This window comes from Lonchura striata, chromosome 2, assembly GCF_050655825.1.
Source record: "Lonchura striata isolate lonStrDom1 chromosome 2, ASM5065582v1, whole genome shotgun sequence".
NCBI lineage: Eukaryota > Metazoa > Chordata > Aves > Passeriformes > Estrildidae > Lonchura > Lonchura striata.
Window position 1 is genome coordinate 149,607,606 of NC_140704.1, and position 22,871 is coordinate 149,630,476.

At 41.0% G+C, this 22,871-nt stretch overlaps 1 protein-coding gene and 1 long non-coding RNA gene across 10 annotated transcripts in view; one reads left to right on the plus strand and one right to left on the minus strand.

Annotated features, from left to right (window-relative positions):
- The first annotated feature begins 75 nt into the window (after nucleotides 1-75).
- On the plus strand, nucleotides 76-17,829 carry LOC146768482 (uncharacterized). The gene is made up of 3 exons (XR_014953114.1): nucleotides 76-5,925; nucleotides 6,417-6,565; nucleotides 7,330-17,829. It is a non-coding gene; the product is annotated as an uncharacterized LOC146768482 (long non-coding RNA).
- A 98-nt stretch (nucleotides 17,830-17,927) lies between these two features.
- The window catches only part of ZFAT (zinc finger and AT-hook domain containing), a 113,867-nt gene continuing 108,923 nt past the window's right edge, over nucleotides 17,928-22,871 (minus strand). For all 9 annotated transcript variants that reach the window (XM_085572587.1, XM_085572590.1, XM_085572588.1 and 6 more), the window contains one exon: nucleotides 17,928-19,133. In XM_085572587.1, the coding sequence (XP_085428713.1) occupies nucleotides 18,894-19,133 (240 nt within the window). In that variant the 3' untranslated portion in view covers nucleotides 17,928-18,893. The remainder of the gene's footprint in view (nucleotides 19,134-22,871) is intronic.

Here is a 22,871-nt window from a genome sequence, read left to right on the forward strand (position 1 = left end):
AAGTTTTGATCTGGTTTGTATAAAAATCAAATTTATATTTTCTCATTGAATTGCAAGTGGATGACCACTGTCCACCCCAAGAGTGGACAGCAGCCTGTCTGGTTCCCAGTCTGGCCTGTGCCTGTCCTACCACCAATGGATTATGTCAAAGTGATGAAGAATGGTGTCATGTTATAGAGATACCTCTTTGCCAGCTGCAAACTGGTGTGAGCACAAAATTAATCTTCACAGAATTTCCCCCCGCCACTTTTTATGTATTTCTGATGGGAGAGGTAGAGCAATTGAGGACTGCCCTGCACACAGTATCTTCTTAACAGGGTAAGTTGCAAGGAAATTATTATTATTATTGGAAGGCACTTGTACAAAACAATGTAAACAAACCACTTCATCTTCCTAGAGAGAACAACTTTCACTTATTGCGCCACTACAAAGCACTCTTGTTAAATTTAGCTACAAAGATGATTTCTCTGCCTAGTCACACCAACGTTCTGGCCACTGGGCCAGGGGATCAAAGTATGTGACACAGCTTTTAGGAAGCTACCCATGTTTCCAAAACCATGCTGGAAGGAGCCTGGTTATTTAGTTCAATTCCCTTCTTCCCAAGTAAGTTTTCATTTTCATGCATTCCTGTGCAGCCATGTCTCAGCAGGATATTACAGTGCCAACATTTTGAAAGGAAAATTGCTTTCTCATAGTATTTCAGGCATGAAGCATCCCTTACAATCCAAAAATGCAACTCGGGTCTTCTCTGCTTTTCCAGATCTGCTGTCCTTATTGTCATGTCCAAGGGACCAGGAATTACAATGGCATAGGGTAGGGCTGAGAAAAGAAGGATGGCATTTCTGTCTACCTTTTGCATGCTGAGGAGGACTCATTTAAATTTAAAATTAATTAAAAAAATCCTGAAAATTTAGGGCAATGAAAGTAAACTGAACAAATGAAAAAGTGTCAATGAAAAAGTGTCAGCTTTTCCCCATAGCTCGCAGCACTGTATGTTCATTTCTGCTTGTTTGTCACTCCAAATAATGCAAAGAAAGCTTTATTATCTCCTACCAAGAATGGTTTATCATGTCTCTTTAAATGGCTGTAAAAGAGCTTTTGGAGAAGCATGAAGCTCTATGTATATTATAGGCAGCATTACAGTAGCAAAAGGCACATTTATGCAAACTTCTTGTAAGAGGTGACGATTTTATTTTTCCTTTTAAAACACATCCGTACTTAACATTGTCAGAAGGCACCAAACAATGCCATAACATAAATCCTACATTCATATGTCCATAAAACAGCCTCCATGCCTGGGGACTGCTCCTCCTTGTCTTCCTTGCCCTCCCTGGTGGAAGGGCTTGCAGGCAGCATCTCCTCCTCACAGCCAGCCTGTGCTGGTGCAGGACCGTGTGAGATACAGCACTGCCAGCTGCTCTTTGGTTAGCAGAGGCATTTATAGCACATTTCACCTCACTCTGATTTATCACAGCCTTTTCTTACACTCCTGTGAAGATTGTCCTCGCTGCTCCTAAGGGAGGTTATCCAGAGCCCAGTAAAACAAGTCCTCAGAACGAGTGCCAAGTATGAACTCAGTGACAGATGATACCCCTTAGGGGCCCTCTGAAAGCTCCAGTGGTGCTGCTGCTCCCATTTTCTGCCTTCCCCCTCTTGGTTACAGCACAGATGTGCTCAGATGCCCATCTGCAGCTGGATGGCACAGGAGCTAGGGGGAGAGGGAATATGTGAGTTATTTTGTAAACTGAGGGTTAGAGAGGACCAGGAACAAACAAATGCTTGACAGAAAACCAACATAAGCTGGAAGACAGACATACAGACGTCTCCCTTGATTCAAACCCCAAAAGGGTCACCGTGGGGCCCCATAAATGGCAATTTTGGGAATGATGAATCACACCTTCCATTTCCCCCGTGTTTCACTGGAAGCAGTTATCAATCATCTCCAGCATTACAAGTGCACCTCAGACACAAAGGAGGTGGGAAAGGGGCTAATTTGAACCCATTAAGAGTTTTCAGGCTGCCAAACTCAAGTCGTGTGTCTTTGTGAGGGTGAAATACAAAGAAGGCACCTAAGAGTACTTGAGAAAATTAAAGGCTAGCACAAGCACATCAGAAATTCAAAGAAATCCTGCAGCTGGGATTTAGAAGAGCACTAGTATAAAGTAATAGCTTATAAATCCTTGATTCCCTGAAAAATACTAATGCCAGTCATCTCAAGCTTTTTACTTATTGCCTGCCTACACAGCTGCCTTTCAGTTTGGGCATTTGAGGAGAAACTTCTCTGGACAACAGAGTGTGATTAAACTTTAAAATCCAATTCATGATACAATCTTCTGTACTTTTTAAAGAGAAAAAAAATAGTATTCCACCTAAAATTTACCAACAGAGGAGACCCTCTCTTGCCAGTTTGCACAACATGAGAACCCTTTTTTGGGGGAAAAAGAAAGAGAGAAATTACATAATTGGAAGGGGCTGGCAAGGTGCGGAGAGAAAAACTTTGCTGTGGTTAGGGGTTTTATAGAGAGGCTTTTATAAAGGGAGAAAGATCCAAAACATATTTTTTGGGAAAAACTGTGCAGAATGTGTTCAGAACCCAGGCTGTGCCACTCCAACCCTGCTCACTTATTAAACAGAGGTGGAAGCAACCAGGCCAGAATGCTCCATCTTCTGATTTAAAAAAGAAAAGTGGAAGGAATTGTTATCACTGTATTTGCAGCACAGCAGGCTGACTTATTTATTTTCTTTTTCTCCTAACTTACTCGTACAAGTGCTCCATTAATAATTCATGCTGGCTCTAAACGGCAGAGCAGCCCTGCTGCTTTGTCACATCTCACAATGGCTGAGTGACAACTGGCTCTGACTGCAGGCCACCATCTTTGACTATCTGCTGGGAGAGACACATCACTGTCCTTCCTTTGTCATTCAGTCCCTGACACGGTGGTGACAAGTGCTGGCCTGGCCTGTCATTCCCTTCACCCTCCGATAAGAGAACCTGCCACTCTTCAATGCAGGGTCTGAACTCCTGTGCCCCAAAGAAGGAGATGTATGTTAATGCTGCTGCTGACCTGCTAGTCTGCTTCTGCGGTTGTTTTTCCTCTGGATACAAATTTGGATTGACCATGCTTCAAAAAGCACAGAGTTTAAAAGCTGCTCTGGGATCAGCACCCAGCTAAACTCCATAGGGTAATGGTGTCCCCAGGGTGGTAAGAGGGAAAAAGGCTCTTTTTTTAGGAAAAGTCTCAGGTGACAGTGCCAGATTTTAGGGCAGACAATAAGGGATCACACATGGAAAGAATTATACGTTTCCTCTCTGTACAAAGGAGCTTTTGGGCCCGAGCTTTTGGGCAGGGCACAGTGCTATCCTTCCAGGGCCCTCCCAAAACGTGGGCAGGGAAGTGGAGGCAGGACCCACCACGTCCCTTCCCACCATGCTGAATAACACAAGCTGCTTCCAGAGGTTCCTGAAGAAAACAACTCTGCTCTGTTTTCCAGATGCTTGGAAGTTGTGAGAAACGACTGCTCACTTTTTAAAATTTCTGAAGATTTATTAAACTTTAACAAAAAACACAACAAAAGGACTAAATAAAGAAAATTTACAGTGCTGGGAGCCCCATGACTATCAGCCATGTGCTCATCTTCAAAATGGATGCTCCACCTTTTATACTTCTAGCTCCTCCTAAAGTCTTGTCAGTCGGCTCCTTCCTTGCCATCCAGTGCTGGAGATCAATTCCTCACATCTTGATTGGAGGTCAGGTATTGCCACAGTAACAAGCCAGCCCTCCCCAAATGCCCTGATTACCAAGGCCATCCCATGATAACAATGCAGGGGGGAGGATATATTAGATTAATACAACTATACATCCACAGAAACTTCTCTAAACATACATATGATGTTCACTCCTTAAATGTGAGAACCAACCATCCCATTACTCATCTATAACAGAAGTGACGGGGGTGTTGCCCTGATTTTTAGAAGTGTTAAGTTTTCTTTTATAGTTCTTTTGAAAGTTTTAAAGTTCTTTTAAAAAAGTTTTCCATGCCCTCTGATGTTTACATATTTCTACTGGAGTTCTCATGCACTATTCATGTAAATAATAATTATTTTACATTGTTCTTTGTAGAAGGAGAGAATTGATAGACTGTTAGTTTGACCAGTATGGTTGGAGAGGTAGCAATTTCATCCTCCAATCCACTGTCACTTTTAGAACTCTATACATTGCAAAGTTAGAAATAAAATTTGCTCTTTTTCCTCTCTTGAACTCACCAAGTTTCTGTGCACTCATTTCATGTCCAATAGCAACAGTGGGGGTGTTTCTGACAGGCACCAGAAAACCTCCCGGGGCTCCCTGTGACGCTGCCAGCCGCTGCAGCCCCGCATGCTCCGAGTGTCCAGCCAAAATTGCACTCAATGTGCAGCACCCCTCACAGAGCAGCCAAGCACCTGCGTGAGTGGCTGATCCCAGGAAAGGGTCAAGAGCTTTAAAGAGTTTCCTAATTTCCAGCTCTTTGATCTTCCCAGATGCAGGGAGGCAGACAAGTGCAAAACAGGGATTAAGCCGTAGGCAGAGCTGCCAAAGGCAGTCCTTTGTGCCCTCAGAGGAGGCTGCAGTGGGGCATTCTCAGCAAAGGTTCACTACACAGTGCTGTTACAAACACAGGAGGCAAAATATTACCCAAACATCCTTTTCCCCATGGAGACACTGAATGCTGCTTGCTTGATCCTTCCCTGCTGCAGCGCTGTTACCAATTACAGTCATTAAAGAACAGCTGCCGCTCCTTCGAGTGGAGAGCTCTCTCCAAACACACAGAAACCAATGAAAAAAAGATTTCTTTTCTTTCACTGGATTTTGGCTCAGATTCAGAGAGACCTGATGTTTAGAAAGCAGGGGATTGTTGTTCCTCCCCCGCCCCCCCCACCCCTATCTTACTTCTCCATCTCATGTTTGTGACTAGGGACCATTTCTTTTTCCAATCTATACAGCCAGTGACAGCAGGTTGGGGCTGCTTGACCCCCTCCCCCCCATTTTTAGAGGAGATTTAATTAAAAAACTCCACAGCAGGGCTGAAACTATTAGAAACTAGAAAGGAAGAAAGAATGAGGCAGAACAACAAACAGCAGCAGACTTTCAATGTCCTTTGCTCATGATGTTTTTTTCTGTTTAAGTCTTTCAAGCCTGTTCCATGCATTGCTCAAAGCTCAATTTGTCTTGCACACAGATCTTACTGAAAGGTAATAAGCAAGTCCTAGCTAGAGAGTAAATTAACATGTAATCTTTGACATTTTATATCAGCAGCAGCTGCCAATTGAGGTTTTTCCTTTATACAGAATGAAATATCTTGCTTGAGTTCTTGAAAATTTGATTTATGTTACATTTTTTCCATATTCACTTAGGATGCGCTTTTCCAGTCCCATGGTGGGAAAATGCACTGAGTTTTGCCTCTGAAATTATAAACAAAACTCTTCTTGAGCTAAGGGAGTTACAAATTAATCCAACAATTACTGTGCTGGGAGATCAAAATTTTATTTCCTTTCACCTTGTCCTTTTGGGGCCAAATTTTCATTTTCACACCTGTAAGGCTGTGACCAGTGAAGAGGTGGTGTGTTTGGATGGCCACAGCAGCTGCTGACACTGCCTTCCATTAACCTGTTCCTTCTCCTACTGTACAAACAGCTCAGCTGCTTCTGAAACAAGTCCTGAACCCAACCCACAACAGCAACTTGATCTGAGATTACCTGGTTTTTTCAGAATGCAAATCAGGAGAAGTTCAGCTGCTGTTGCCTCACAAGACAAAAAACACCAGGGGAGTGTGAAGGGTTGGGCAGCAGAGGCCTGTCCTCACTTTCCTTCCCAAGTTGCTGAGACACCAGGCCCTTCATTTGCACTGCATTAACACCTGGAGCAGCTCTGGCAGAAAACATGACAGGTGAGGTGCTTTATTGGACCATGCAGGTAACTCAGAATTCAACTGGAAGACTGGTTGGACAGGGACTGTAATTTCTCAGATAACTGTGAAAGATTCCAGCTGAGGTTTCAATTGGTACAGCTACAGAAATATTTAATAATGGTAATTATATTACTATCACCGCTCTGTAATTTCATAATGTATAATAAAATGGTGCCTGCTAGTTTAAAATATGCACGTAACTAAATACAGCAGCTGCAATAAGCTCCATCTTGCTCACCTGTCTGTATCACTGTTGAATCCCCACCACTCACAACATGTCTAAGATTCCACATCAGTTCAAAAAGCTGTAATTATCTGTCTTTGAAAGACTAAGCAGGATTATATAAAAGGATTAAGCATACACATAAAAATAACCTACTAGAAACTGTAGGTGGACTAATCTCTGAATCACCTGAGAAGGCTGAAATTTCCCTCTTTTATAGAGCTGCCTGTTTCTACATCTTGTTTAGCTCTGTAGAGTGATTGAAGTAAACTGCCACCTGTGCTCAGCAGAAAGGCTACAAGAATGTTGATATCAGAGCTCCAGTTCTGGGCCACTTGCCTGAAACAGTCACAGCTCTGCAAGAGGCCCTGTCCATCTGAAGGTCTGAAAACATGGGTAAGTTTCACATCAAGGGATACCTTCACTCTTTTCTCTTAATACTTGTGAAAACCAGAACAAATAATAGCAACACTCAGAAAGAGTGATTATCATCATTGTGTTAATGACGGTCATGGAAAAAAGGTTCCAGCTCAATGAGCTCTGACATAAAAACAAATTTTGCAATGAAATAATAATAAAAAAAGGAATAAATGGGACAATCTGAAACACAAATCCACAAGGAAGTGATTCACTGCAGTGGTGTGTGGACTGTGTAATCCTAAAGCACAGTGGAGTTCAAGCCTGCCAAGAGAGATTTCTGCCACATGAATATGTTTGTGTGTCCCCAGCACAAAGGGGCTGAGCCCACTGAACCTGCTGCCCTCCTGTCAGCAGAATGGCTCCACCCCAGGCTCACTTCACAAGATGGTCAATTAAATCAAGCTGATGAAGCAGACAAATCCAGCCAAAGGACAAATTAAGCTGCACAGAATGTTTCATTGCCAAGGCAGAAATGTAACACAGGGAACAGATGCAGAGGGGCTGCTGGACTCCCAGCATCAGGAAACGCTACCAGGAATTGATGGCAATAAGGTCTCCATGCAGAAAGGAAAGCTGTGCCATGGGATGCATGATCCAAACACTGAGGCTGATTGTCTTAGGTTGCAAATGCATGATGTGCCCAGGGTGTGTACTCTGTGGCCATCTGTTAGAGGGGGGCAGTTATCTTCTGTTCATTGGGCAGTTTTCTTTATCTCTTCCATGATCCATCCTCCCTCCAGGAGATCTCTTCTGTCAACGGGCCAGTGAGTGTCCCTGCATGGCTGATAAAATTACAGCATCCCAATGGGACATGCTCTGCCCAGGAGGAGGAGCCAAGAATTCCTACCTGGATACAATCTGAGGTTTGGAACACCACAGCAGCCTTTGCCCACTGCATTCCCAGAGGAAGACCAGGCCCATCCCCACCAGCCCTGGAGCTTCAGAGGAAAACTCCCCCCTTGTCCAGGATCCCTGCTCCAGCAGAAGCACAGCTGGCACTGCAGGAGGGCTGAGCCACCCTGGGATGGGACTGCCTCCACCACCCTGACCCACAGGGTGTCAGGTCATGTTCTGACTCTGGCAGTGTTGTTTTGTATTGTTGAATTTTTATTTTTCCTAGTAAAGAACTGTTATTCCTACTCCCATATCTCTTTTTTGAGAGCCCCTTCATTCCAAAATTATAATAATTTGGAGGGAGGGGGTTTACATTTTCCATTTAAAGAGAGGCTTCTGCCTTCCTTAGCAGAAACCTGTCTTTTCAAACCAAGATACTGATAAATGCAAAAATTAGAGAGACAGAGATTATTCAAAGAATGGTCCAGCAGGTAACAGTTTACCATCTTTTATGAAGAATGGATCGATATAAGAATGTTCCTAATGAGAGAAGAAATTAATTCCAGTCAGTGTTGCTGGTTTATAAGCAGAAAGGTCACCAAGGGTCTGGAGCAGGAGCTGAACAGATTGAAGTTTGTTATTACCAGTGTTAGATGGAAATGCAGAATAATTACTTTTGCAAGCTTGCAAAGGATTAAACTGACTTAAATGGGATGAATCTAGCTGCAGCCCACTCCATCAGCTGTGTGACAGTAATTAATATGCAGATTAAAAAAAAAACAGCCCAAAACCCAGACATTTACTCTACACTAAGGCAATATCTTTCTTTCAAAACTTCAGTGACATCTCAGGCTTTACCACAGTAGTGGCAAGATGTCTTCTAATGCACAAAGGTATTAATGTACAGATGAATTAATTTTCCAGGCTTTTTTTCTTAATGCCAAACATCTTAATTTGGGACGATAAACTGAAGTTCCAGTTTCATGCTACAAATTTAGGAAAGTATTTAGGAAAAAAAATATTGAATTTACTTACAACTGCACATAATGAGGTTCATAGGATCATAGATTGGTTTGTGTCTGGAAGTGACATTAAAGATAATCTAGTTCCAATGCTCCTGCCATGGACAGGGACACAGTATCCCAGGTTGCTCAGAGACCCCTGAGGGTCAGCCTGGCCTTGAACACATCCAGGGATGGGGCAGCCACAGCTTCTCTGGGAAGCTTGTGCCAGGCCTCACCACCCTCACAGGGAAGAATTTTTTCCTAGCATCCAATATAAACCCCTCACCTTTCAGCTCAAGGTTATTTTCCCTTGTCCTATCACCCCATAATTTTTAAAAAGTCCCCCTCCGGCTTTCTTGTACCACCTTTAGGAACCTGAACATGCTATAAGGTCTCCACAGAGCTTTCTCTTTTCCAGGCTGAACAATCTCAATTCTTTGAGCCTGTCTTCATAGAAAAGGTGCTCTAGCCCATTGATCATCTCTGTGGACTTGCTCCAACAAGTCCATGAATGACAAAGGATGGCAGGAATAACTCAGTAGGCTTGTGATTCCATTTGCATGCAGCAGACAATTCTATCATAGACACCCTCATGAGTTTTGTGTAGCCAGATGTAAGACAGCTGCAGCTAGGGAGAAATGCTTTATTAGTAGCTGTGCATTTCTGCTAGGATGAGCTACTTATTACAAGTGAAAGTTTTAAACTTGCAGAAGTTTTACAACTCCTGGATCTGCCTCTTTCTCTGGACTGACTTCTTGAATGTTTCCCTCCTGCCTGCAGCACCACAACCCCAAGGGCTCTTGGCTCAGACACAGCACAGCAGCTGGGACCTTTGTGGGCCATTACCTGCCTGAAGAGCTGTTGCAATGTTTTGGTTTGTGCAAATCAGACTTGACCTTTGGATGCTGTGGATTGGTGGTGCAGCTCTTCAGCAAGTCCTGAGCAGCTCTTGTGCATCTGTTTTCAAAGCAGCTTCATCTCCTGTTCCAGATATTGCAAGAGTTCCCCAACCACTCTTGTGTCAGGAATGCTCCCCACCAGCTCCCATCTCCATCCACATGCAGCTGGATGCTCATTTAGTGTCAATGAATTCCCAGTCATTGGCAGAGAAGAATTAGTTTTGTTGTTTGTCTGCTGATGCTTTATAATCTCTACATATGCACAGCTAATTTTGTTTTTAACCATACTTGCTGTTCCTCTCAATCTCAAAACCTCCTGAGAGGTGGTATAATCCCATTGGTTCCCATTTCCATGATACATGCTTCTAAGCACATTCAATTACTGCATGCATAATTGCCAGCTCACATAGGCTCAATCATTAGTTTCTAAATCAGGTATTTAACTAACCCTTATAAATCACTGGGAGGGTGATTTAAACACAAATTCATATACCCTTGTGGTGTCAGCCTCAGTGAAATGGTTTGGGTTTGCAGTAAATCCCACAATATCCAAGCCTTAGTGCCTTCGGTTTTATAGGCAGGATCTAGAACAAGCAAAATCCTCTAATACAGGGAATCCTGTTACATTTCTGAGAAGGGGAATAAGGCAAACTGCCTTCAACAGTAGAAAAAGGGACCAACCAAAGCATTCAGCATAAAAAAGGAGCACCAAGGGATCTGGAAAAAGAGTGAGAGAGGTAAGGCATTCTTCTGAATGTAGAGCACAAGGGAAAAAGCATGAATGTCCAATTCAGATGGATCTGGGCTCAACTGGTAAATAAGCAATTAAACAACAATCTGCCTTCATGTTGAGTTGTGACATGGAACACCCTGACATCCAGCCTAGAAATGTTTTTGGTGTCTCACAGTACTCAGTGTCCTCAAATCTTTGTGAACCAACCTAAGCATAAAGTACAGACTCTAACAGCTGTTGAACAAGGGTCTGGAAAGAGAGAAGAAAGTCAAGACCACAGTTTGTAGCCTAAGACGAAACCCATTCTCTGCTTTTAAGTATGGCCAGGAGGAAAGAAGTCCCAGTGGCTACCTATAAAAAATTATAAATATAGACTTTTACTGATAAACACATTAATATTGTTAATTCATGACAGACAGACTTCTGGTTTGCAACATTATCAAATCAAGACTTTTCAAGAATATCCTTTGTGTGTGGTTTTGAAAGCTGTGTTTCTTATTGCCCTGGTGTCACACTGGTTCCTGCTAAAGCATCTACAAAGTCTCCCATTGGGGGCTGGACCGTAGTTATATGACAAGGTACCTAAAATCAGTGTATCTACAGTTCAAAGCTGGTCCCATGCAAAATCCTATGCTGAAAATACCAGCCAAAACCATAACTGCTTGAAAAACAGCATAACCAAAATCATGCTGCCATCACTCAGCCAATGTCTGTCCTTTTGTACTTCCACTCATCTGCCAAGGAAATATCAGTTTCTAGAATTTCTGAAAATTTTTTTTTCAAGAGGAAAGACAACACAAAGCTATCCGGCTTCTCTTGGCTGTACCACAGGTTTACAGCTGCCCCTTACTCTAATTCTCTGTTTACACACATAAAATTTTAAAAATTCGTATCAATCCCACCTGCTTGGAGGTGAGAGAGATTAAGATCTTCGGGGCAAGAATTTTTGTTCAGATATAAGAATACCTACTAGAACCACTGCCTAAATTTTTAATTCAATTACACAGAAATAGTAAAATTAAAAGGCAAGAATGGGAGAGAGTAAAATATTTTTTTATAAATGTTTGTCAGAACTTTTGTTACACTTGGCTTTTTCTGTAACAGTTTTTAAGGTGATGATCAAAAAAGCCATAGCAAACCAACCAACCAACAAACCAAAACAACAAAAAAAACCCAAACCAAACCAATTAAAAACCCCACAAAACCTTAAACCCTTAATAAGTTTTACTCACAGTGCACCTTCCATCCTCCTTAGTATATAATACCGTGGAATAGGCTCCATGCTGAGTGCCTGTTTTGAGTAAGACTAAAGTATTAGGTTCACTCAAAAGCAACAGCAACTTTACACAAAAGTCTAAGGTTTACTTGATTCCCTTGTTTTCCTCACTTCAGATGAGGCTATGGAGAGGCTCTGTAGTTAAGAGCATCACATGGAAAGCTGGAAGTTCTGCTGCAGCTTCAGGTAAAGTAAAATAAAAATATCATTAGACTAATCCTCCAAAAGTGGAACACAATCATTGTGGCAGTCCCTTTGTTTTCTGCTAAATTACATAGAAAATTAAATTTTCTGTCAGCTTGTTGGTTTGGTTATTTTTTTTTTTCATTCTGATGAAAATTAAAGCATGAGAGTGGCTAAAGTACACCATCTACAGCTTTGTCCATGTTTTCAGTTTAAACATACTTTAAGAGTCAGAGAGAGAACCACAGCAGGCCACATTTCTAATGCAGATGAATTATGCTAGCAAAGACCTTTTGCCAGAAAAAAAATAATCTACTCAAGCAAGTGGAAAAAGAATTTACATAAATATATTCAAGTAATACAAAATTAAAACATAGAATCAGGATAGTCCCAGCATTAGCCATACCAGTGTAAGGAGTTTTATCCCGTCACTGTTGTGCTCTTTTCCAAAACCATAAATACCATATTGGTTGATATCAGTGAGGTCCACAAAATGCTCATAACCAGCTGGCTCCTTGAGCTTGCCCAAGAGCTCTGTGAGCAGAAGGCTCGGGTGAAACTCCCCAGTGAGCTTCAAGGGAAGTGTAAGGCATCACGTTAATGCTCCAGTTGCCTTGGGGTGTATTAGGAAGCTCCTACCTGACCACTTGTTCTGGTTTGACCCTGGCTGGTCACCAGGTGCCACCCAGACTCTTCTGTCACTTCCATTCGTAGCTGGACAGAGAAAATATAACAAAAGGGTCACTGAGTTGAAATAAAGGCAGGGAGAGATCATTCACCACTTACTGTCACAGGTAAAACAGACCACACTTGGGGGAAATTAACTGGATTTATTACTAAGGGTAATGAGAAGTAAAACGAAACACCTCTGCCCTCATGTCTCCCTCCTTGCTGGGCTCCACCTCACCCCCTCAGAGCTCAGGGGGATGGAAATGGGGGCTGAGGTCAGCTCATCACACGGAGTTTTGTCTCTGCTGCTGCTTCCTTCTCCAGCTCAGCCCCAGCACAGGGTCCCTTGTGTTCTTTGTACCTTATTTTATTTCTGTAATGGTTTGCTCTTGTACCCCCTGTTTTCCCACCGCTCTTATCCTTATCTGCCCTTTTCCTTATGTTAATCCCCTCCTCCCCCTCTGGGGTCAATCAGCAGAAAAGTGCTGGATCATTCCCGTGTCCCCTCCCCGGTGCCTTGTCCATCACCCGACTCCCCATCCCACCTATCCAGAACCTTCCACCGAGGGCATCGAGTGATTGGGCACGGACCAGGGATCCCTCCTCCCTGCCTTCCCCATTGGGGATGGTTTCCTTCTGTGATCCCAGTTTCCACTCCCCTAAAATCCCTCACTGGTCGTGGGGTGATCCCCTCCCTTGTCTCCTCCTGGTTTATAACCTGTTGCACCCCGTCCCTCGGGGTTGTTGTTGGGTTGCTCCTGTGATGTTGGTGGTTTCTCAGGAGCGTTCCAACCCTTGGGCTTTGCCCCAAGAGTCAGCCTGTTTCCTGCCATGGCAGTCACTGCCTCTCCTCCGACCAGGGCTGACTGCGTGAGCCTTGGCCCGGAGCCGCTCTCCAAATCCCGCTGGAACACAGGAGAGTCCCTGCTGCAGCCTGGGCTCCTCTCCACAGGCACACAGCTCCTGCCAGGACCCCGCTGGGCATGGGCTTCCCGCGGGATCACAGCCTGCTCTGGGCATCTCCCTGCTCTGCTGTGGGTGCTGGTGGATCTCTGAGTCCTCGTGGATCTCCCTGGGCTGCAGCACAGCTGCCTCACCATGGGCTGCACCAGGGGAATCTCAGCTCTGGCACCTGCAGCACCTCCTCCCCCCCTCCTTCACTGACCTTGGTGGAGCAGAGAGGTTTCTCTTACATATTCTCACTCTGCCTGCAACTCCTTCTGCACAATAGTTTTCTCCTTTATTAAATATGTTCTCACAGAAAAACAATTGTTTGCCCCTTATTAAATATGTTATCCCAGAAAAACAACTGTTCTCCCTTATTAAAGATGTTATCTCGGAGGAGTTACAACCCTCCCTGCTGGGCTCAGCCTCGGCCAGTGGCAGGTCTGTCTGGGAGCTGGCAGGCACTGGCTCTGTCAGATATGGGGAGAAGTTTCTGGCAGCTTCTCACAGAAGCCAAATTGTCAAGCCCTGCTACCAAAACCCGGCCAAGCAAACCCAACACACCCATTCTGCTGGCAAAGCTACTGAGTCAACACTGGAAGATGGAGAGAGGAGCTCTTGAGGATGACACAGTCCTGGGAACACTTTAGGTTCAAAAGTAGATGATATTTCTCTAGCTTTTCAGTGGGTAATTTTTGTAGCATCACATGTTCTGACCTCACAAAAGAGCACAGCTATGCCATAAAAATTGTAAGTGCTACAATTGGTAGTAAAAAGCTCTTGTGCTGTGGCACCACCCAGGAGTTAAAGTCAACACCCACGGTATGGGAATGATCTGAACGGGAAAACATCTCTGAGTGAGCAGGACTACACTCCAAACAGACAAGGCTTCCTGTGCAATTCATTTAAGCTTTGAAAATGCAACCTGAATAGCTAAACTCAAACTCTAAATGGAATGTCACTGTCCAGACAAACTCTGTGGTAAGTGAAGAGTGGTTGTTTCTGCTGGAGAAACTGATTGGCCTTTGACCAAGAGGTGAGGGGTATGCACAAAGCAGATAGATTTTCTGATTTGGACCTTTTTTATCATTATCTTGGATTTGAACTCTCTCATTCAGTCACCATTAGATTAAAGGAATATTTGACTAATACTATCTGAACATGTATTAGAACAAGCTATCCATCCCTAAAAGATTCTGTACTCTACTTTTAATACACTGGGCCAAGTCAACTCCTAGAAAGTATTTTCACTCCAAATGGCACTAGCAAAATAAATTCTATAATGGCTAATCAAAAAGGGGAAACATTTCCAGAGGAAAGTGTGAAAACAATGACTGGCTCTGTAATCCACTGTGATATTTTGTCCCCTTATTTCACTGCTTGCCCATAAAGAATATTACCAATGCGGAGCTTCTGCGGTCTCATTCTCGTATATCTTTATGTGTTCCTGTAAAACACACTTGCAGTGTGTTTCATTTGGGTACACAACACAAAATGATCCCTTATTTTCCAGAAGATAACATTTCTTGAACTGAAGAAAAACCCAAAGCAAAGCTTGCTCTATAAATTCCCATTGTTTGTTTTCATTCCAAGACAGTGAAGACTTTTTGATCCCTTTATATTTACCTAGGCTGATAGTTACTGCCACCTTTCAGGAAAATTTGCAAGATTTCAAAAACCAGGAACAGCTCTGTGCAACATATTGATTGTGATTTCTGTCTTTATCCTCCTTTAGCAAACCAGCCTGTAAAAATACTTTTATAGGGAATATAAAGGTCATTTATAGTGTTGTCAGAGACACTTATTTTGTTTTTCTGCTTTACTGGTAGCCACTACTCACTTCAAGCCTTGCACTGAACTTTTTATGAGGAATATGTGACCTAAGAATAAGGAAATGTAAGTGATGATTTTGCTCTTATTTAACATCCCATCAAAGCCCATCCCATCAATTCCCGGTGTGGTTCTGAATATAAAAAAGGTCTTTTGTAGATTTTTTCTCTTTTGCTGTCATTAAATGTCCAGATACCTGAGGTGTCAGAGAAACCTTTGAGATCAGTTGCCCTGCTCTTCCCAATGGGCTTATTCCCAATGTCTGGCTGTATTTTAGTACAAAAACAGAATAACTCAAGATGAGCTTTAGGTATTACATTTTAGGGTAAGAGATCTTCAAAACAGGATGCTAATTCTGTTATTTGACCTAATGTTTCTTTTCCTTGATGATTTTATTCCATGATTTTGTTTCACACTGAACTCTGCTCCTTCCCCTCTGGTGAAATATTTAAACATTGCTGATCAGGGTACACATAGACACTTCACAGAATCTCAGAATGGGTCAGGTTGGAAAACACCACATTGGGTCACCTGGTCCATCCTCTCTGTTCCAGAAGGATCATCCCAGAGCACATGGCATGGAATTTGGACCAGACCTAGTATCAGTCACAGACACAGCATTTTTGTCCATCAGTGTTTATCAGTTTCTTTTCTCTGCTTCAACCATTTTGAAGGTTGATGGGGTGGGGAACACAATGGTCTTGAAAAGAATATTTTGTTTAGCAGATATGAGAGATCTGTAATTTGCACTGTCCTTTGAAATGTGTGCCACTGTTTTTAATCATTTAAAGCACAATATAGGCAAATTGAGAACAGGAACTCATGAAAGATCAATTACCTGGTGGAACTATACCAGGAATGAATATATACTGCATATTTATGTCCTAATGGCAAGTCTGATCCCCAGATGAGCCAAAATACATCTCTGTTACTGAGTGAACATGAAAGTCTTCCCAGATTAAAAGACAAATGGAGTAGTGCTGCTATTGATGGAAATTATGTCTGCTATGATGGGAAAGCTGGAAATGCAAACTGAGAAGCTGTCAAGCCACGTGCAGCACCACTCAGTAACCTCACTGTCATTGTACCACAAAAGGGAACAGAACATCTGCAGTTCACGACAGGATTACCATTACCTAAACAAGCCACACTTTTGTTAATGATGCCATCTGCAAATGAGCTCCTGTCACTCCCTGTTCAGACTTTCAGATACAGCTCAAACATACCTGCAAATAGCAAAAATTGTAATCTGGTGTAAAGAAATCCAACAATCAACACAAACTCAAATATAACCTCCATGAACTATGACTTTGTGCACACCATCTGTTTCATGAAGCTCTGCTCTGTGAGTGCTGATAGCAGTAATCCTTATTAACAGATCAAAAGAATTACAAAATAAAAATTAATCTTAGTTTTATTCCATACTAGTACCAGAGTTCTCAATTGAATCTCACTGCTCTTACATAAATATAACTCTAGGTGTAGGTAAGACAAGACAGGCTTGCAGTCCTCTAGGGCATAAGATGGGCCCATAAAAGATTAGGTGGGACTTAGGAAAGAAGTTCTCCCTGAGTGGTCAGTCTCAAACATTCAGTATGCTTACAAGGGCCAGAAAGGTAAAACTTCTCACTGGGTCAATTTTCACATTTCCATTGACACTTCACTGAATCTTCAGACTCCTCCACAAGTAGATGTGAACAAGTCAAGCCAAATATCAAGTTCTGATCATGCAAGTTGAACATAACTCCAAAATATTCCCTCACACCAGATTTTCTGCCCACTTGGATCTTAAATCATTTGAACAATTGAATATCTTGCAGTATGATTTTTGCTACATTCTTCCTTTCTTTACTACCTGTGCTAATAGGACTGCTCATTCTTGAGGTGCAAAAGGTTTTCTCCTGTGTTTTGGGTTTGCCTTGATTTTTTTTTTTTTTTAATTTGTAAAGCAGATGTCCATGTTGTGAGCAAATTGGAATGTGAAATAATTTTCCTTTATTAATACCGAATGGTTGTAGTTCATATTCTATACAGCAGTGCTAAGATGCTGTGTAGACTAAGAAATTTATAACTTTAGAAGAATTAAAAATATTGAAATATTTTGAAAATGTGAATTGCATCAATGTCAATTTTGTAATCTTGTTGGAAAACAAGTCATTAAAAACAACAATTTGTGCTATTTAGGTCATGGGAGACAGAACTGGGGGAAAAAAGACCTGAATTTAAAAGTATTTTTAAAAAAATAATTAAAAAAGGAAGCAGAAAATTCAAGTGTTTATGATTTAGTATAGAAAAATGCATATAACTCACCAAATAGATATCAAGACTTAAATTACATAAGTATGTACGGCTGTAATATACTAAAATTAAAACAAATGAAACCCCAAAACTTTGTCCAAATACAGCCACACAGACAGAATTCTGCCAGACAGAATTATTCAGTCTATCTGAAACAATGTACTTCAGAATTCTTGAATGATGCATAGAAAAATACTGTCCCCTTTTCAGAGAGGTTTTACACTAAGTTCACCACTGTTACCACATGTAATCAAGAGGCTCTTCCAAATGGTTTTAACAGCAAATGGTTGTTTCAATAAACTGTAAGTTTTTGAGACTGCTTTCTTCTCTTCTAGATAACAAAGCATTGTTCTTGTAAATCAATACTGAATTTGAACCATTAATTACAAACCCACAATTTCTTATCCAGATTAATCACACTGATGCATTTGATGCATCGGTTTCTATCACATTACAAATGTTACTAAAACATTTCATGGCTCATTCTTGCCAAGTTCACTGAACATACACAGAATCAACCCTGACACTTACGACCAGCTCTGATCAGTGACACAAAATGGCAAGAAGGTCTGCACCCTCCAAACTTAACATCCCTGGGGCTCCTGGTGCACCCTCGGGATGAAACCAGCACTTAAGAAATTCAAGCATTAGAAGAAAACATGACAAATTTTATTTATTAATAATTTTATAGCTCAAATTTAAAAATATTAAACCAGAAACAATTCAAGATTCATGGAGAAAAACCTGGAACTATATACATGCATAATTACGAATATCTTGATTCTTGTCAATATTTACTTAATCTTTTTGTACAAATTTTTTCACACAGTCATATTTACAAGCATGTCTGTTTAAAACATACGAACATACATCTCTTAGAGCATTTATAAATCTTTTGAATATATCTTTTTTCTTAAAAACAAAAGAATATTTCCTTGATTTGACAGTTTTGGTTTCACCTTAAAAATACCAGATGGGTATTTATTCAGTGGGATGGAAACAGTTATCATTATTCAAATAGATAAATAACAGTCATCCTACTGATACCCAGAATTATCACATATGGCTTTAAATAGCTCCCAAACTCAACGGATCATCTCACAGGTATAAACTACAGTCTGTCTGTGGTGTGTTTCTAGTTTAAACTCGAGCCTTTGTTTGAGTTAGATCCATAACTCAACAGACACTTTCTAAGCATGTACTCAGAGCTAAGAGGCCCTTTTAAATTACAGAAAAAACAACTTTGCTTCCAGCCAAGTCAAGAACATATGAAGCATGTATAAAATGGGATGTATGGGCTTTTCCAGACACTCTAGCTATCTTTACAGATGGATTTTATCATGGGATACCACAGTTTTGAACAGACAATATTTGTGCAAATTTACAGGAATCAAGTGAGAGATCTTCTAAGAAGGGGAAGAATACTTTTTCCTTAAAAGCATCTTCTAGAAACAAAAAAGTCTGAGAAGGTTTTGCACATAATACGTCTATGTTACTGATAGAATTCAACCAGTTAGACCACTTCATAAATACTTGAAAATCCACCAGCTTGCTCACTTTTGGTTGGGACAAGAAAACCCCAAACCTCTGGCTTTGGCAAATTTAAGAATTCATCTCCTTTGAGCATTGTTCTCTAGAGCTCCTGCACTGATTCTTCCACAGCTTGCTCCTCCACAGGCTGCACAGCTTCCTGAACATAAACGATGAATTCTGAAGCCTCCCCACCCTGGGTATAGACAGTGACTGTCTCGATGCCCTCCACCTCATCTGAGGACACCACCAGGTGATGCTGCTCCGACAGCTCCACCGATGCCTGCTGCAGCGTCTCCTGGATCATCAGCGTGTGGTTGGCTGACTGCTCCTCTTCCTTCACCTGAGGAGACAGTGGAGAGCTTACAGAAATTTCACCTTCCCAAGACGTTGCTGGCATTGAGATGATTAATGGAAATACAGCACACAAATTAGCAATCACAGAGTTTTGGAAGAAAATGTCAGTTTTGCAGAAAATGTGAGCGCTTTTGATTAATGAGTGCGTAGCTAGGCAGAATACTGAAAGCACCAGCACAGCATCTCAGTTCTGGGCACAGAGAGCTGCAAAATTTCAGGAACACTGGTCTTTAGTGACAGCTTTAATCTCTCAGCAGTCACTCATTCAAAACTGCTTTTATTTAAATAAATCTGAACTCAATCAATTCTTCTAGTAGCACTGAGTTGAGAACCCAACCAAAACCATGTGAGAAAACACTAACTGTACCCACTTTTCTCTTTTTCCATAGTCAGTGGCTGCTCTTAGAAGTGCAAATTTCACTGTAAACCTTAAGGGATTTTATTAGAAAAATGTGTAATATAAATATCACTGAAATAGGTTCCTAAGGCCTACTGTTTGTGAGGCAGTAATGTTTACATTATGGAAAGGAGAGTGACAGAAACAAGTGAAAATAAAGAAATTTTTACTGAACATTTTTCTTCTTGTCAAAATTTTAAAAAGTAACACAATCTGGTGTTGAATTCCAAATTCATAGGAGTGCCTGTCAATTACTGAAATGCAGTACACACTAGAATGCAAAACCAAATTATAGTCTTCTATCAGACCCATATAAAATTCACATGCAAAGTACTCCAAACAAGTATAAATAAATCCAGAAACTGTAAGTCACGTGGAAGAAATGCATTCTTTCAAGTATTAGTGACAAAATAATCTACTTTTAAGGAGGGAACAGAACAGCAACTTTTCAGTATGCAAGACATAAGCAAAACCATTTGTTAGAAGAAGGTGTCCCTACTCATGGCAGGAAAGTTTGAATGAGATGATTTTTACAGTCCTTTCCAATCCAAACCATTCTGGGAATCCATGGTGTGCTCCTGCAGCACTGAACTCTTAAGTGATCTTACAAAGAAGAGGTCAGACATGGTAGATTCTATGAAGAATGGAATCTGAGTTACAGAAGTTAGAAAGGGCTAATATTTTTTTTTAGTTAGAAGCTGGCGCGAAAGTAAACAGCAATAGCACAATCAAATACAAGTAAATATAATTAAGATCATTAATGCTGTTTAAAAAGGGAGTGGGAACAGAAGGGAAGAACTACACTAGAGATTCCAAGGATCTGTTTGGTCCCTTAGAGACCCGCAAGAAGAAAAATATGCTCTATATGTTTGTTTTCCTGATGCTCTTTTCTCATTTAATTTTTTTCCTTAAGCAACCATTCTCTTTGTTACACAGTGACTTTGCTTTTGACTTTTCTAGTTAGTGTTTAAAATACCTGTCAGGAGAAGATTTCAGAGATTCACCAGCCCTTTAGAACTTTACATCATTCTGAACTTCTACTCAATTAATAAGGCTATAGAAAGCTTTTATTGAACAGTAACAAGTATGTCCAGGTGTTAAATTATGCAGAGGGCCCCAAGTCAGTATGACTGTAATATACTAATGAAATAAACGTGGATTTTATCTGGTGAAAGATACAACAGCTAAAGGGCATCTTCCCATTGTCACTAACCTTAATGCAATAGCACAGTCATACCCACCAATTCCCACTCTGGCTTCATTGCACAGGATATAGGGATAAAAAAATACAGGAGTGAAGTCCTTTTCACATTCTTTTCTCAAACATATCTGAATGTTTTATTTGAAATATAGTTTAGACAGCTCCTGCTGAACTTCAAGCTCAACACCCTATACAAGATGATGCTGGATGTTTTCTTGACACAGTAGAATTTGCAACCAGCCTCAGAAAGAACAATTTATGTTGTCTCAAAATGCAGGCATCACAGAATCAAAGAGTAAATAGACTCAGAATGGTTTGGATTGACAGGGAACTTGGAGATTATCTAGTTCCAGCCCCTCTGCCATGGGCAGGGACACCTCCACTAGGCCTATCCAGCCTGGCCTCGAATGCTCCCAGGGATGGGGCATCCACAACTTCTCTGGGCATTCTGTTCCCATGCCTCACTGCCCTCTGAGTAAAGAATTGCTTCCTAACATCTAATCTAAATCTCTCTTTTTTGAGTATATAAACAACTGTCCTTGTCCTTTCCCTGTCAAAAATCACTCACTCTTTGTAAGCCCCTTTCATCCCTCGCTAATGGAAGCTTTGGCCTCTCTTTGAAAAGCAAGGAGCTAAATCATGAAAAAAAAACCACAGAACTGTAAACTTTTGTCTCTTGTTGCTCCTAAAGTACCCTTTTTTATTTTTTAATTCTTAAAGAAACCCTAAATCCTACAGAAAGCAGCTGAGCATCGGTGAATTTTAATACCAAACTCCCTTTTCATAACTGTCCTCTCCTTTTTCCTGAGGGTACTTGCTCCACTCAGCTCTGTGGAAGTTAAGGACATACACAAGATCTAGTGATGAATATTGCAACAGGCCATGAGAAGTCTAATCACCACTGAATTCAGATAGGAAGCTGCAGTTAAAAATGTTAGATAATTAGAATCTCACAACTTGTTATGAATCAGCTCACAATTACAGCCCTTTAAGTTAGAGATGCTCAAATACAGAAATAGGAGTGTCTAAAATGTGGCCCTATAATTATGCAATATACACTAATCCCTCTTGTTTTTGTGCACTACACATAACCCTCTGACAGCATGCCTTAGGCCAGAAAAATAGCACTACATTTGCTAAGAGCTGCAGGAATGCACAATACAGTATGAGATGGATCTCACTGTTGTCACTCTAAATCAAAACCCATAAATAATTTTAGATACAGCTTTGTGAATGTACATAAATAATGAAGAGAGGAAAATAAATAAAGCATAGTTGACACAAAAATGAAATGAAAGCAGAATCTCATTCAATTCAATAGCAGCAATCTAATACTTACTCAGTTTTATATCCTTTTGAAATGAAAATGGCCAATAAAGAAAGTTAATTTAAACTCCCTACCTGACTTTATCGATGTGGGTTTATTACCCTTGTCATGCAGGGTAAAGAAAACTAATGCCTTTATTTCTGTTGTTTCTAGCTTCCAGTATCTTTTTTGGGCAGCTATCTGTAATCCTTTTAGTTTGACAAATCACCACATTATTTGAGATATTTACATTTCAAATCAGTTCAATGTTTACATGCTTCTGCTTGGTTCCTATTAGATTGTTCCACAGGGAATAATCTCAAAATGTTAATTTACATCCCTCAAATTGATGAAACAGTGGGACAGCTGCCATCTGAATGAACGAAGTCACCACACTCAATTCTCTTTATTGGCTTCTGAAATCTTTTGAAGAGCAGCATCCAAGACCTCTTTTCTGTTTGAGAGTCAGCTGAAAAGCATCTGTCTGCTTATCCTTCATTAAAGAATGACAGCAAGGAGCTGAAGCTACACACAGCTGGCACATTAAATCAAGTCAGTACCTGCATAAATATTCTTTATTAACTAAATCTGTCTCTCACAAAAGCCAATGGGACTTTCACCACCATGTTTTCTTACGAAACTCAACATTTCTATATTCCAAATGATCTTAATTTACATATCCAATGACCATCCAAATACATGGAAGTATTCATTGCAAATGTGTCACTCTTAGAGAAATCTCTTTCTCTCAAAACAAGGAAGTATTTCTAAATATGAAATAAATGAATTCAAGCCATTAAGGAAAACATACTTCTTCCCT